This window comes from Eumetopias jubatus, unplaced genomic scaffold (assembly GCF_037043125.1).
Source record: "Eumetopias jubatus isolate StellerSeaLion01/CBP00866 unplaced genomic scaffold, mEumJub1_p1.0 scaffold_2, whole genome shotgun sequence".
Lineage (NCBI taxonomy): Eukaryota > Metazoa > Chordata > Mammalia > Carnivora > Otariidae > Eumetopias > Eumetopias jubatus.
This window is the reverse complement of record NW_028274808.1, coordinates 81834735-81848399: the sequence shown is the minus strand read 5'-3', so window position 1 is coordinate 81848399 and position 13665 is coordinate 81834735. Positions and strand designations below refer to the sequence as shown.

At 36.0% G+C, this 13665-nt stretch overlaps 2 protein-coding genes across 4 annotated transcripts in view; one reads left to right on the top strand and one right to left on the bottom strand.

Annotated features, from left to right (window-relative positions):
* The window catches only part of ANAPC10 (anaphase promoting complex subunit 10), an 85161-nt gene extending 84888 nt beyond the window's left edge, over positions 1 to 273 (bottom strand). The window contains exon 1 of one of the 2 annotated variants that reach the window (XM_028102345.2): positions 174 to 273. The gene's annotated coding sequence lies outside the window, so the exon portion shown is untranslated. The remainder of the gene's footprint in view (positions 1 to 173) is intronic. The other variant, XM_028102346.2, reaches the window with a different exon arrangement.
* Positions 274 to 391: 118 nt separating this feature from the next.
* The window catches only part of ABCE1 (ATP binding cassette subfamily E member 1), a 28762-nt gene continuing 15488 nt past the window's right edge, over positions 392 to 13665 (top strand). Inside the window, exons 1-8 of one of the 2 annotated variants that reach the window (XM_028102271.2) lie at positions 392 to 508; positions 6338 to 6444; positions 7553 to 7638; positions 10566 to 10663; positions 11645 to 11762; positions 12362 to 12499; positions 12645 to 12714; positions 12961 to 13057. In XM_028102271.2, coding sequence (XP_027958072.1) covers positions 6342 to 6444; positions 7553 to 7638; positions 10566 to 10663; positions 11645 to 11762; positions 12362 to 12499; positions 12645 to 12714; positions 12961 to 13057 — 710 coding nt within the window. In that variant the 5' untranslated portion in view covers positions 392 to 508; positions 6338 to 6341. Of the gene's footprint in view, positions 509 to 6310; positions 6445 to 7552; positions 7639 to 10565; positions 10664 to 11644; positions 11763 to 12361; positions 12500 to 12644; positions 12715 to 12960; positions 13058 to 13665 lie in introns of both variants that reach the window. The other variant, XM_028102269.2, reaches the window with a different exon arrangement.

Sequence of the window (13665 nt, the reverse complement as noted above, 5' to 3'; positions counted from 1 at the left end):
CAGACTCTGTTGGTCCTGCTTGATACCGCTGCTAGAAATGCTAGAATGGGCCAAAGGCTCTCCAGCGGCCTTGAGATCGGGAGCGGAAAAAGGGACTGAGAATGGGGATGAGAACGCGTCTGCTTACGCTAGAACCATTCTCCACATCGGGGGGAAAAAGCCCACGCACTTACAGCTTACAGACCCGGCTTGCCGCAACCCAGCTTTTTAGGATACCCTGCGGCTCCGTGCCACTCCCACTCAGGACAGCCCGGCTTTCCCAACGACGTTAAATTGGAGTCGCAACACAATGACGTCAGTTCTCGCCTTCTTGCGGGACCAGCTCCAGGGCTCCGCCCGTCGCTCTCTGTCTCGCGCGCGCACTACGTCCGTAAGGCATGCGCGAGGCGGTGGCTGAGCGCCGCCATTTTGGCCGGTGGCCGTAGGAACACGCCGTGTGGGTGAGAAGTGAAAGGAAGAACTGATTTGGCCTCTGAGCTCCCCTCGGCGAGGGGATCGTTTTCTCCAGGTACGTAACTAGCCAAGGAAAGTTTGGTCGTTGGCTGCGGCCTCACACGATTTAAAGACTGTAGGGACGTTCTCTGAGAGCCTTTGGTGAGGCCTCCGGTGTCGGCGGCGGAGAACGCAGCGGCGCGTGGCAGCCGGCTCGGAAGGGACAGCTGGAACCGCCAGAGCGGGGGCGCCGCCGAGGGTTCGGAGGCACGTCGCTCTTCCCTTCCAGCTGACCTGGACCTCGGCCACTGTTGCTTGCCACCCGCGCAGGGGCTACCAGAATGGACTTGGATGCCATCTCAGAGATCCGGACTCCACCGTCTCCACTCCCCCTTTACTACGCTCTTGCCCGAGAGCGGACAGAGAAGGCAACTTCAGAACTTAAAGCATCCTCTTTTTCCCCCATCCTTACCCTGACACAGTGAAATGGACATATTGTCACACATGCGTATTTGATTATAGGAAGTCGTGGCCTTTTCTTCCACGGCTTCTCTGGTGATTATGGAATGAGTCATGGCATTTTGCCGCCATGAAGTCGAATCCTTCTTACCCGTTCCCCGTCTTTATAGAAATGATGGGCAGTTGTCGCTCTACTTTTCTCATAGAGCAACGTGTATTCGGTTGTCCCAAGTAATCTCCCAGTTCAACGCCTCTAGCTTTTTTGGTGCGCTTTTATAGTACTTGGCACTTTCTTCTTGGTGACTTGTTTTCCCTGTCTTTGTATAAACTGCATGAGATTAGAAGTGCAGCGGTTCCTACCTTGTAGACACGGTGGCCAAAGCCAATACCCACATCCCATAAACTACATAAACCTACTTTATCTTTTTGTGTGTGTGGTAAAGTCCATAAGAGTGAGAAATAACTGTCAAAACAATGAGGAGGGGTGTGGGAGGGGTTATGCTGGTGTTTTTGTTGTTTTGTCTTCTCTTCCACAGGGACTGCTAGCTAGGCATTTATGATAGTGGTGGTTGTGTTGCATTTCTCAGTACATTTGCCTCATATACTGAAAATAATTGTACTATATCAGCTACCTGACAATAATGCTTTGTCAATGTTAACCAAGGGTTCTTCATCTGTATTTGTCCCAAAAGGGTATTTTTTTGTGTTAAAAATCTTGTTATGCCCATTAAAAACATTTTCTTAGGAAGAACATTTAATACAATTTCTGAGAGGAAAAAGTATTAATTGGATGTCCCTTCTAAATGTCTTCAGTTTAAGACTCTGAAATCAAGAGTTGTGCACCACTCCCAACTTACATGTTTTATAAGACTAATAACTTACCGTAACCATAGGTTAAAATATTTTATGTGATATCAGGCGTCATTTGTTCACAGCACTCTTTTAAATGCTTTCACATGATGTTATAATAATTTTGGTCTTAGACTGAAACTGCTTTCCATAATGCTTCTCACTTCTTTTTTTACTCCCAGCTGGAAGAATGACAGTGAGGGTCATTGTTTGAGTACCTATTTTGAACAGTTTGTCTTCAGATCTGAAATATCTTCAAATTCCTCTTCGTCTCCAGGAGTCTGTTACTACCCCCTCCCTCCCTCCTGCGGTTTTACTGTGCTTTATCTCATTGAAAAACAAAAAGGGATCCCTCCTCCCCAATTCTTGAAAATAATATACAAATTTAGTCATCATTGTTCACACAAGTAACAGTTCTACAAAGAATTTATATTCCTTATTCTTAAATGCATTATAATTTATCACTTTCTTATACAGATCAGCTTATTAATATCTCTGGTATGTTTTTATTTTTCTGTAAGTCATCTCTTTCAGTCACTTGGTTTTTAAAATGGTTTGAAATATCAGATGAAACACTGTAGTAGTTTGGCAGAAATAAAGTTCAGCATCAGCAATTTTGTTATAAAAGATCTATTCTCTAGAAGGGACTTCATGACATTCATTCACCAGGTAATTTGTATGGTGTCCAGCTTTATTTTAATAACTAAAGACTTCACTTTTTCAGGGAGTTGTCACTTAGAGTGAAAGCTTTTTTGTAGCAATTCAAAAGTCATTTAATTTCTTTCTCTTCTAGTCTTTATGAAAACTGGACCAGTTTTTAAAGGTTTTAAGGGGGTAGAGTGGATCTATTAGTTTCCATAATTCTGTTTATTACATAAATATGTAGTGTCCTCTTGGGTGATTTTTTTTTTCCCCCAGGATATACTTTAGTGGATAGCTGTTACTATGAAATATTGACAGTATTTCTGAAGTTACTATAACCTATAAGAAATTATTTACTATGTCTAAATTCATTTTTTCATTTATTCAGCAGAAATATCTGAGCTTTTATGATGTGCTGGGCACTAGTTTAGCCACTGGGCTGAACAGACAAAAAATCCCTGCCCTCATGTTGGAGTATCTTTTACTTGGAGTGGGAAAAATACTGTGTGTACAGAGAAAGAGTATATAAATACATGTATATACACAATAAATATGTACATAAACCATATGTACACATACATACGAAATACATGCTGTGCGGTATAGTAGAAAGAGCTAAAGAGAATAAGCAAATCAGGAAAGAAGAAAACAGAAAAGCATTTGGGTGTATTTTTTGGTAGTATAGTTAGAAAAGGCTAACTAAGAAATAAACATTAAAGACTTGAAGTAGTGAGCCTTGTAACTCACTAGGGGAAATAGCATTACAGGCAGAGGGAATAGAAAATGTCAGGGCCCTGAAGCAAGAACATGTTTGACGTGTGCTAAGAATAGCAAGGAGCCAGTATGGCTGGAGCAAAATGAACAAGAGCTAGAGTAGTTGGAGATGACATCAGAAAGTAATAGAGGCTGATCAGTACCTCATTAATTATTTTAAGGACTTTGGCTTTTACTCAGAATGAGTAGGGAAGCCATTGCAGGACTTTAAGTAGAGGAGTGACATGATGATCCTGGCTTACACTTAAAAAGGATCATCCTGACTTCTGTAGTGAGAAGGAACTGTCAAGAGTCAGAGTAGAAGGAGGTAAGAGTAAAGCAGAGAGACCTGATAGGGAGCTATTAGAGTAATGCCGATAAGAAATAATGGTGGCTTAGACCAGAGTGATGAGAAATGGTCAGATTTATGAAGGTAAATTGGACATAATTTGCTGTTGTGGCATGTAAAAGATAACTTCAAGGATTTTGGCTTGAGTAAATGGAAGATTGGAGTTGTCATTTAACAGAATGGGCAAGACTGCTAGAGAAGCAAATTTTGGTGGGGACATCAGGAATTGAATTTGAGAGATGCATGTTAGACCTTGAGGAAGAGATGTTGGGTAGTCGGGTAGATAGATATACAAGTTTAGGGTTAGGAGAGGTATCCTGGCTAGAGAGAGAAATTTGGGAGTTAGCAGCATATAAATAGGATGTAAAGCCGTGAGATCAGAGTAGAATACCTTAGAGAATGAATATAAATAAAAAATGTGACCGAGTATTAGAGCACCTCTCAACTTTCAGTAGCCTAGAAGATGAGGAAAAGTGACCAAGAAAATAGGGAAACTAGATTAGTGCTGTGTCCCAGAACCAAGTTAAGAAAGGGTTTCTATCTTTAGGAAAAAGTCATAATTTGTGTCAGATGCAATAGGTGTTCAGGTAAATTAAGAACTGTTAATTGTTTTACCCATGTATAGAGTAGTGGTGACCTGATAAATTGTTTTGATGGAATGATGGGCACTTAAGTCTGAAATGGAGTCCAGAAAAAATACATAGAAATTTGGAACACTGACCGTAGGCAACTCTTTCAAGTAGTCTTGCTATAAAAGGAAGGAGAAATAAAGCAATGGGAAAAGATAGGGTCAGGTAATAGAATGTTTTGAATGCTAATAGGAACGAGCCAATGGAAAGAATAACTGATGATATGAAAGACAGGAGAGAGAATTGTTAGAATATTCCCCTTAGCAGATGTCTTTTAATGTACAAGTAGACTTCACTGTGGAAATATATATAATGTGATTGCTGGCTGGCATAAAGGTTCACATGAGATGACACTAGTCAGCATGGCTTTGCTTTTTTGTCTACCCATTTTCAGCTTTATGTGTGCAGATGAAGAGTTGTATGTAACCAGGATTGTAGTTAAAGGTATAAATGATTGACAAGAAAATTTTAGCTAGTACAGAGAGACGTGAAGATACAAGAGCTGAGGGACGGTGGAAATGTGGTAGAATCAAGAGGTAATGACAATAGGTCTAGGGAATGGGGGAGTTCAAAGGGTTTTTGGATTGTTGGGTACAACAGGGGTAAACTGAAAAGATAGGAGTGGTAGTTGGAGAATGGGGTATTTGAAATGGAGGTTATAAAAGGATTGCAGTTATTGGTAATAACAAGGTCAAGGATTTCACCAAAGGAATGAGGGGTTGAGGGAAGGTGAAAGAAAGATCACTGAAGGAGAGAGGTTACTGAACTAAGAAGACAGGCTATTAATAGATCATTTATGAACATACTGAAATTAAGAATTATGACAGGAGCTGTAAAAGAGTGAAAATTAGCCAAGGGCAGAAGTCCTCAAATGGAAGGGAGTGATCTGATGGTCAGTGAATGACTAAAGCAGTTGGATGATCTAGAGGCAAGAGCTGACTTTTTAGTGAGGAGGGAGAGAGATAAGATAGTCCGGGAGCAACACTGAGGAACCTGCTCTCTTATCCCTCTCCACTAATGGTATTGCAGCATGTGAGAAAGACAGAGGTCTACAAAGGGAAGCAGTCAGTCAAAAAAAAAAAAAAATCAGAATTGATTATCACAGTCCTTGATAGAAAAGGCCAACAGATTGTCTTTGTCAGTGGGTAGTCTTTTGGCTTCAGGTTCTGCCGTTACATACTAGAATAACCTGAAATTTTAAGATAGTTTTTGGAATTATTTACTTTAATCACTATTCTGAGAAAATTGATGTCTGTCACTAAGTCCAATATTATAGAAGATTTTTAAGTTCACTTTGACCTTAGTTGCATAATTGATGGCACTGTTAATTATTATGACTTATAAAAGCTTTAAAAGTGAGTACATCTATACTTAGGGTTCCTTAGTCTTCTTTTCATATTAATGCTATTAGCATAAAATTCATCTTGGCCATATTACAAATTCCCAGAGAAATGCAGTTTTAATTTTTTCCCCTTAACATCATGGTCACAACCTTAATAATAAGTACCATTAGTAGCATCATTAATAGTCAAATAAGACATGAAGTAATACTTAATTTGAGGGAGGGAATAGACATCTTTATTATGTATTTTTCACATCAGCTCCTATTCTGTTTTATTGGACTGTCTCACACTGGTATCAGTATTAGTTACGGAGACATTATATCATTTTTGTCCATCAAGTATAGTTTCCCCATCCCCTTTGTTCTTTTTCTTTTTCCTAGCCATTCTTTTTGCATAAGAGCTTTCATTTTGGTTTGTCTGGTTTTTTTTTCCTTTGAAATTGGATTAAATGTGTAAATTTGAGGAAGGCTGAAATCTCTGGTATTGACTATTCTATATTATAAAAACTGAGACAGTATGTCATTCCGTTTGTTCAGGTCTTTTATGTTTCTCGGTTATGGTTTGAAAGTTTCCTCACATGTATATATTTTTGTTAACTTGATTCCTAGATCTTTTCTTTTTTGTGACCATTGAAAATGATGTTTTTTTCTTTTTTATATGAATCTTCTGATTAGTAGTATATATGTAAAATTTTGTTTTTTCATCCTTACTGTACTATTTTATTGCTTTTACTAGTTTTTTTAGTAGTTCCAGATAATCATATCTGAATATAGTGATAATTTAATGCCTGTGACTCATTTCTCTTAACTAATTGCATTGACTGTACCATAATTTTGTTAATTTTTCTTTAATAGAAGAGTTGGATATTTTTACTTTCTTAGAATTATGGCGGATAAATTAACAAGAATTGCTATTGTCAACCATGACAAATGTAAACCTAAGAAATGTCGGCAGGAGTGCAAAAAGAGTTGCCCTGTGGTTCGAATGGGTAAGCTGTTCTGTGGATCATTTAAAGATAAGAGAAGGTTAAAAGAAGTAAATTGGCTTAATAGTTCTCTAGGCATATACTTTTTTCCTATTAGTTTCTTTAAAATATAGGGATAAGACCAGATTTTGTTCTAAATTTCTTTTACTGCTTTTTGACCAAATGATCCTATTTTTGTTAATGGTAGAATAATGTATTTTTATCAGCATTTTTTTAAAGTTCATTTTGACTATAAAATCAGTTTGTTACTGAGATTCTTACTGTTCTAGAAAAGTTCTATAATTACTTTAAGTCATGGAGAAAGGACTAATATATTCGTTTTTGATAGTATTCTCATTTTAAAAAGCAAGAATAAATAGCTTACTAAGAATGGCTGATTCATGAGATTTTGCTGTATTTTCAAGATTAAATAAATTTAAAACAATCCAGAATTATTGGTAGTCTTTAAGGGTTACGTTGTTACTTTTACTGTATTAGTGAGGTGTAAGCTTTTTGATTCTTAAAAGAAACTTTAGATGTCATCTATTATATTCTACCATGCTATTTAGAAATTCCATTATTAATATCCCTAATGTCAAGTTTAATTTCGTGTGTATATTGGATGACTACATACCTTTTCAGTATCACTGATTTAACTAATGTATTATATTCCTTTCTTTACATTACCATTTCCAAGGCATATAGTGTGAATTAAATATTCAGGTCAGACAGCTTAAAAATAAAACTTACGGGAGCACCAGTCTGGCTCTAGAAGAGCATGCAACTCTTGATCTCGGGGTCATGAGTTTGAGCCCCACAGTGGGGGTAAAGATTACCTAAATAAATAAATAAACTTTTAAAAAAATTAAAAAATAAAGCTTTCAGGATCTGCCATAGTTTTATGAGCATATTTTCTTCCCCAGTAGTAAATTAATATATACTAATTATAATTAATCCCCACAAACCACTGATTTTTTTTTTAGGATATTGTCTCAATTGTATTTCTTTGTGTGGCCTTTGTTTTTGAAAATCTGCTTTGGTATGGAGATTTAGAACCAGAATTACCTAAATGACAATGTTCAGAAAATTAGAATGGCAAGGAAAATAACGTAACTCTCTTTTTCTTTGCCAGGAAAATTATGCATAGAGGTTACACCCCAGAGCAAAATAGCATGGATTTCTGAAACCCTTTGTATTGGTTGTGGTATTTGTATTAAGGTAAGTGATATTTTATTTACGGGATTAAATTGGAACCTCAAGAAGTCAGAAAATTCTGAATACATTATAACTATTTTTAAAGAGGCAAAATATAAAGCAGTGAATTAAAAATGTAAATTTAGGAAAATGGTGTTCTGTCAATAATCTAGTATTTAATATTGTTGCTTTTTGAAGTAACTAAACCACCCATTGTAAAAGTTATCCTTGCCGTACTCAACTTTGGAAAGCCATTTCCAACCAAAATTAATTTCTCTTTTTTCACCCTTTTTTTTCCCCTCACCCTTTTATGAGGAGGACATTCTTTCCCATGTCTTTACAAGTACTTGGAAATGTAAATACAAAAAGTGTGAGTTATATTACATGCAGTTCCTTCAAGTCTGTATTTAACTTTAAATCATACCTAAATGCATACAGCCAAAATTGTTTGAATTTAACCTAATCCTTAAGTGCTTCTGCTATATTATACATTCTTCTGTTGCAGTTATCACAGTAGTATAATTTTTCAAAATACCTCAATTAGTTTTTGTTGCATTGAATAGTTGGTTAGGGCTTTTAACTTTAAAATGATAGATTTCCAAATTTAGTTCAGAAACAGTATTTAAGAACCAGTACGTTAAATTCTTAATTTAGGTATTTTTAATTGTAGATAATATTTTTAGAAAGGAACTTTACCAGAGTATGGATACCACCCTGTTAACTGATTCTAATAAGGCTTATGTATATTTTACATTTGTTTCTGAATCCTTAGTTAAGTATCCAGAAAGATTTCGTTGGTATCTAAAAGTGTTTTCTCTTGTTTTGAAAATATAATCAGGAAATATTCCTGCCAGCAAACACTTATTAATATCTTGTTATATGCCTGTCAGTGTTGCGGGTGCTGGAGATCTGATTTTGAACAATATATTATCTTCTACTCTGTTTTCTTCTTTATTGCTATAGAAGAATGAGATCCCAAATTTTGGGGTATACTTCAGTGGCTGAAAAGATACTGATGTGATGAATCTGTTTGGGGGTGGGGGTAGTATATACCCTCTGAACCCTAAGATACTTACAAAATGTATGGATTTTTTTTTCTTGTAGATTTAAAGAAGCTTAGATTACTTTGCAGCCTATAAACATATTATGTACATTGATAGAATAATAGAAAATTTCTGTAAATGGGGGTAACTCCATTGGCAGAAAACTACATTGTGTGAAGAAGAATTAATAGTTTTGGTTAGAGTGTGGTAATTACATTATTAGAATACAAGAGTTGTTTTTTTTTTTAAAGATTTTTTTTTGAGACAGAGAGAATGGGAGAGAGAGAGAGCACATGAGAGGGGGGAGGGTCAGAGGGAGAAGCAGGCTGTCCACCGAGCAGGGAGCCCAATGCAGGACTCGATCCAGGGACTCCTGGATCATGACCTGAGCCGAAGGCAGTCACTCAACCAACTGAGCCACCCAGGCGCCCCAAGAGTTGTTTTTTTTTAATTCTCTGTGTTCTTATAGCTTATAAAATGGGAATTCACTGAAATCTTTATCTATAGAGACTTTTGAATTGATCCCCTCAGATCTTTGAACATTTCTGCTAAACAGATCTCTAATCTAGGGTTATATTCTTTGGATGTACCTTTATAAATTTCTCTGAGAAATTTTTCTAGTCACATTGATGCTCTTAAATAACCTTCCAGTTCTTGCCATTCTTGTTTCTTGGACATTTATCTGATTGATAATAAACTGTTATTTGAATTAATTAATGAATTAATTTTTTTTAATGTGAATTTACTCAGTTGGGATATAAATCATATTTTTCATATGAGATGGTTAAAAACCACAATGGAAAGACATTAATCCTTGCTCTCTCCAAATATTATGCTAGCTGATGATGGGACATGAATAGACCCAAAAAAAGGTACAATCCGTAAAGGACTAAACCTTAACCATAAAGACCTTAAAGGACTGTACAAAGTAGAAAAGAAAGCATACAAAGACAGGAAGAAGGAAGTAGTGAGAGGGCATCTGTTATCAACTGAATATGGAATGATATACTCAGTAACCGTGTTTTATCTTGCCTCTTAGCTTCATCTAATAATGTTAAAAAACACACAGGGGGGAAGAAACCTTCAATTGTTGTAAGGTCTTTCAGTAAGTATTAAAAACATATTAGAAGTCTAAAAATTCACCAGTCACTAAGAGAAAATTAGCTAATATGATTCTTGCCTTCAAAGAACTTAACTTTTATTTATTTATTTATTTATTTATTTATTTTTAAGATTTTATTTATTTGACAGAGAGACAGCGAGAGAGGGAACACAAGCGGGGAGTGGGAGAGGGAGAAGCAGGCTTCCCGCTGAGCGGGGAGCCCGATGTGGGGCTCGATCCCAGGACCCTGGGATCATGACCTGAGCCGAAGGCAGACACTTAACGACTAAGCCACCCAGGTGTCCCAACTTTTATTTTTTAAGTAAATAAGAAAGTGAAGCAATATTTTATATCTTTGTGAAATTCCCACATTTGGGTAGGGTTTGTTTGTTTTTTTTTTAATATCTACACCCAATGTTGAACTTGAACTCATGACCCCGAGATCAAGAGTCGTATGCTTTCCCAGCTGAGCCAGCCAGGCCACCCATAATTCCTACATTTGGAAGATTGCTTATAAAAAATTCTTAATGTATCCATTTTAGTCATATAGATATATTTCTTTTTTTAAAAAAGATGTATTCATTTATTTTAGAGCACACGTGAATAGGGGGAGGGCAGAGGAAGAAAATCTCAAGCAGACTCCACATTTAGCACGGAAGCTGACATGGGGCTCTATCCCACAATGCTGAGATCATGACCTGAGCCAAAATCAAGAGTTGGATGCTTAACTGACTGAGCCACCCAGGCGCCCCAGTCGTATGTGTATTTCTAAAAATTAACACAAAATTCTTTACTTTAAATAACAGAAATGTCCCTTTGGCGCCTTATCAATTGTCAATTTACCAAGCAACTTGGAAAAAGAAACAACACATCGATATTGTGCCAATGCCTTCAAACTTCACAGGTATATTTTCAAGTCAACATTCCTCTTTACTTTGGTCAAAAGTAAAATACATTTGGAATTTTCAGAGAAATATAAAAATGGGAAAAGGTATTAACCATCCACTAAAGAGAAATGCAAAACTGTAACATCATACAGAACCAAACTGTATATGTCAGTGGTTCATTCTGGCTAACATTAGAATTACCTGGGATTTTTTTTTTTTTTTTTTAAACTAATACCTCGGTTTCAGTCCTGTTGAATTACATCATATCCCCAGATACAGAATCTAGACCTCAGTAAGTTGTAAAAGCTCCCAGGTGATTCCAGTATACAAATGAGGATGAGAATCACTATTGTTAATAATTCCCTTATCCCCAAAATAACTTTTAAGGGAACTTATTCTCTACCCATTACTCTCATCTACAGAGAATATTACTCTGAACTTGGACACATATTGTTAAATCACAGGAGTTCTTTGAGGTTTTTAATCTGCTGTACACTGATATTTTGAATCTGGGAGTCTAGATTTACTAATGAAAAGGTATTTCTCAACCTGCCAGCTTTAAAGAGCCTACTGCAACAGGGAGAATGAAGTGGAATATTTCTGGTTCATGTGGCACTTTTCTCCTTGTAAGTAAATGGCAGGCCAAAAAAAAAAAAAAAATACAGTGTGAGGTTGCACTTGCTATGCAATTTCGTCCCAAAGCATTTGGTTATACATTAAAACTTAGCCTTATATGTAAAAGAGAATTACTTTAGAATGGACTTAAAAATTGAAAAATAAAATTTGGAGTAATATTGGTCATGGATGCATTTCTAACAATTAACAGTTAGTTAATCTTGGCTGTTTTTTTTTCTAATAGCCAATAATATCTGGCATATATCTCTTAGCTTATTAATGGATGTGTGTGGAGTGCACGTGCATTAAAATACATGATCCTAATATTAGTAGCTTTTTCTACCTAAGTCCTGTTTTATTATTTTTTTGTATACTTATGACAGGTTGCCTATCCCTCGTCCAGGTGAAGTTTTGGGATTAGTTGGAACTAATGGAATTGGAAAGTCAACTGCTTTAAAAATTTTAGCAGGAAAGCAAAAGCCAAATCTTGGAAAGTATGATGTATGTATACCACCTTATGAATATGAATACTTTAGGTCAATTTTATGCAACTTTGAAGGAGAGGATATAATTTTTTTAATATTCTTATTTTCAACATTATTCATTAATTAATGCTGAGAAGCTATATACAGATGAAGCTCCTTTTTAATTAAGATCTGTTAATGCTACTTAACTGACAAATCTGAGTTTCCTTAAACTGTTAGCCACCTAAACTTTATATGCCAGAGGATTCTATTTGGATATAAAGTTGACCCTTTAACCAAAGTGCGGGTGTTAGGTGTGCTGACCCCCACACATACGTTTGAAAGTCTGTATATAACTTTTGACTTCCCAAAAACTTAATAGCCTACTGTTGATCAGAAGCCTTAGCAAGAACCATCAATTGCACATTTCATATATGTATTATATACTGTATCCTTATGGTAAAGTCAGCTAGAGAAAAGATGTTATTGAGTAAATCATAAGGAAGAGAAAATATATTTATGGTACTTTACTGTAATTATCAAAAAAAATTCACCCATATTGTTCAGGAGTCAACTGTATAAGTCATCCTTTTTGCATTATTGTGTATTATTAAATTCAGACAATTATATTTCTAGGATCCACCTGATTGGCAAGAAATTTTGACTTACTTCCGTGGATCCGAATTGCAAAATTACTTTACCAAGATTCTAGAAGATGACTTAAAAGCCATTATCAAACCTCAGTATGTAGACCAGATTCCCAAGGCTGCAAAGGTCAGTTACTCTTTAGGAGGAATTTATGTGTTACACATATTTGTGGAGGTATCAGAGATATATCAAACTAAACGTGGTTTACTTTGTAACTCATTTTAATATTGAAGAAAAATAGTAGTTAACTATTTCTGGTATATTATGACAGGGAACAGTGGGGTCTATTTTGGACCGAAAGGATGAAACAAAGACACAAGCAATTGTATGTCAACAGCTTGGTAAGTGTTTATTTTGTGCATATGTTTTAATAGGCCCTGAACTTAACTCATAAAGACAGATACCTTTTTATAGATTGCTAAAATAAATGGGAAAATTTCTAGTAATTGTTGTATTTACATTCTCTGTTAACACAATTTTCAACTGAGGTATCATTCACACTCAGAATGATGTACAATATACATTTTGCCTAGAAGGGTAAAATAAAACTTAAAACATTGAACACAATGCCTGTATGTTCTTTGTAGATTTAACCCATCTAAAAGAACGAAATGTTGAAGATCTTTCAGGAGGAGAGTTGCAGAGATTTGCTTGTGCTGTCGTTTGCATACAGAAAGCTGATATGTAGGTTGCTTTACACCTTTTGTATATCTTAATCCTTATTTTAGAGTTTTTATTTATAATACTGCTAATAAAGCAGTGCTTTTGAGAGAAATTAACAGTAATAATATCTAAGGTTCTACTTTTGAGGTAAGATATGGAAGCAGTTGTGCACCCATTGCCCATTCCCTGTTATTCCTGCAAGGGGAGACTAACTCATTTATTTAGAAGTACTTTACAACTTATAGGTTGCAGCACTTTTTAATATAATCAGTTGCTTATTATTTACACTACATTTATACATAAAAAGATTAAAAAAAAAAAAAACAGGCCAACAAGTTTTTTTAAATACCTCAAGTAGAATATGAGGTCTTTTAGGTTACCCTAAAAGGGTGGCATGCCATGTGAGAGAGAGAGAAAGGAAGAAGGAGTTTGCTTCCTACTTTCTGGTGCCTCTCTTCTTCCAGATATTTTTTGCTCCCATCTTTTTCCACATTTCTACTCTGGCATCCAGTGTAGGCCAGGTCTTTTCCACAAAGTATTCTATAATTCTCTGCGGTGCCCTCCTTTTCAAAAACTTGTTTTAATGCATCTGATTTCAGCTAATCAAGAGAAACCTCTCTGAATTACTT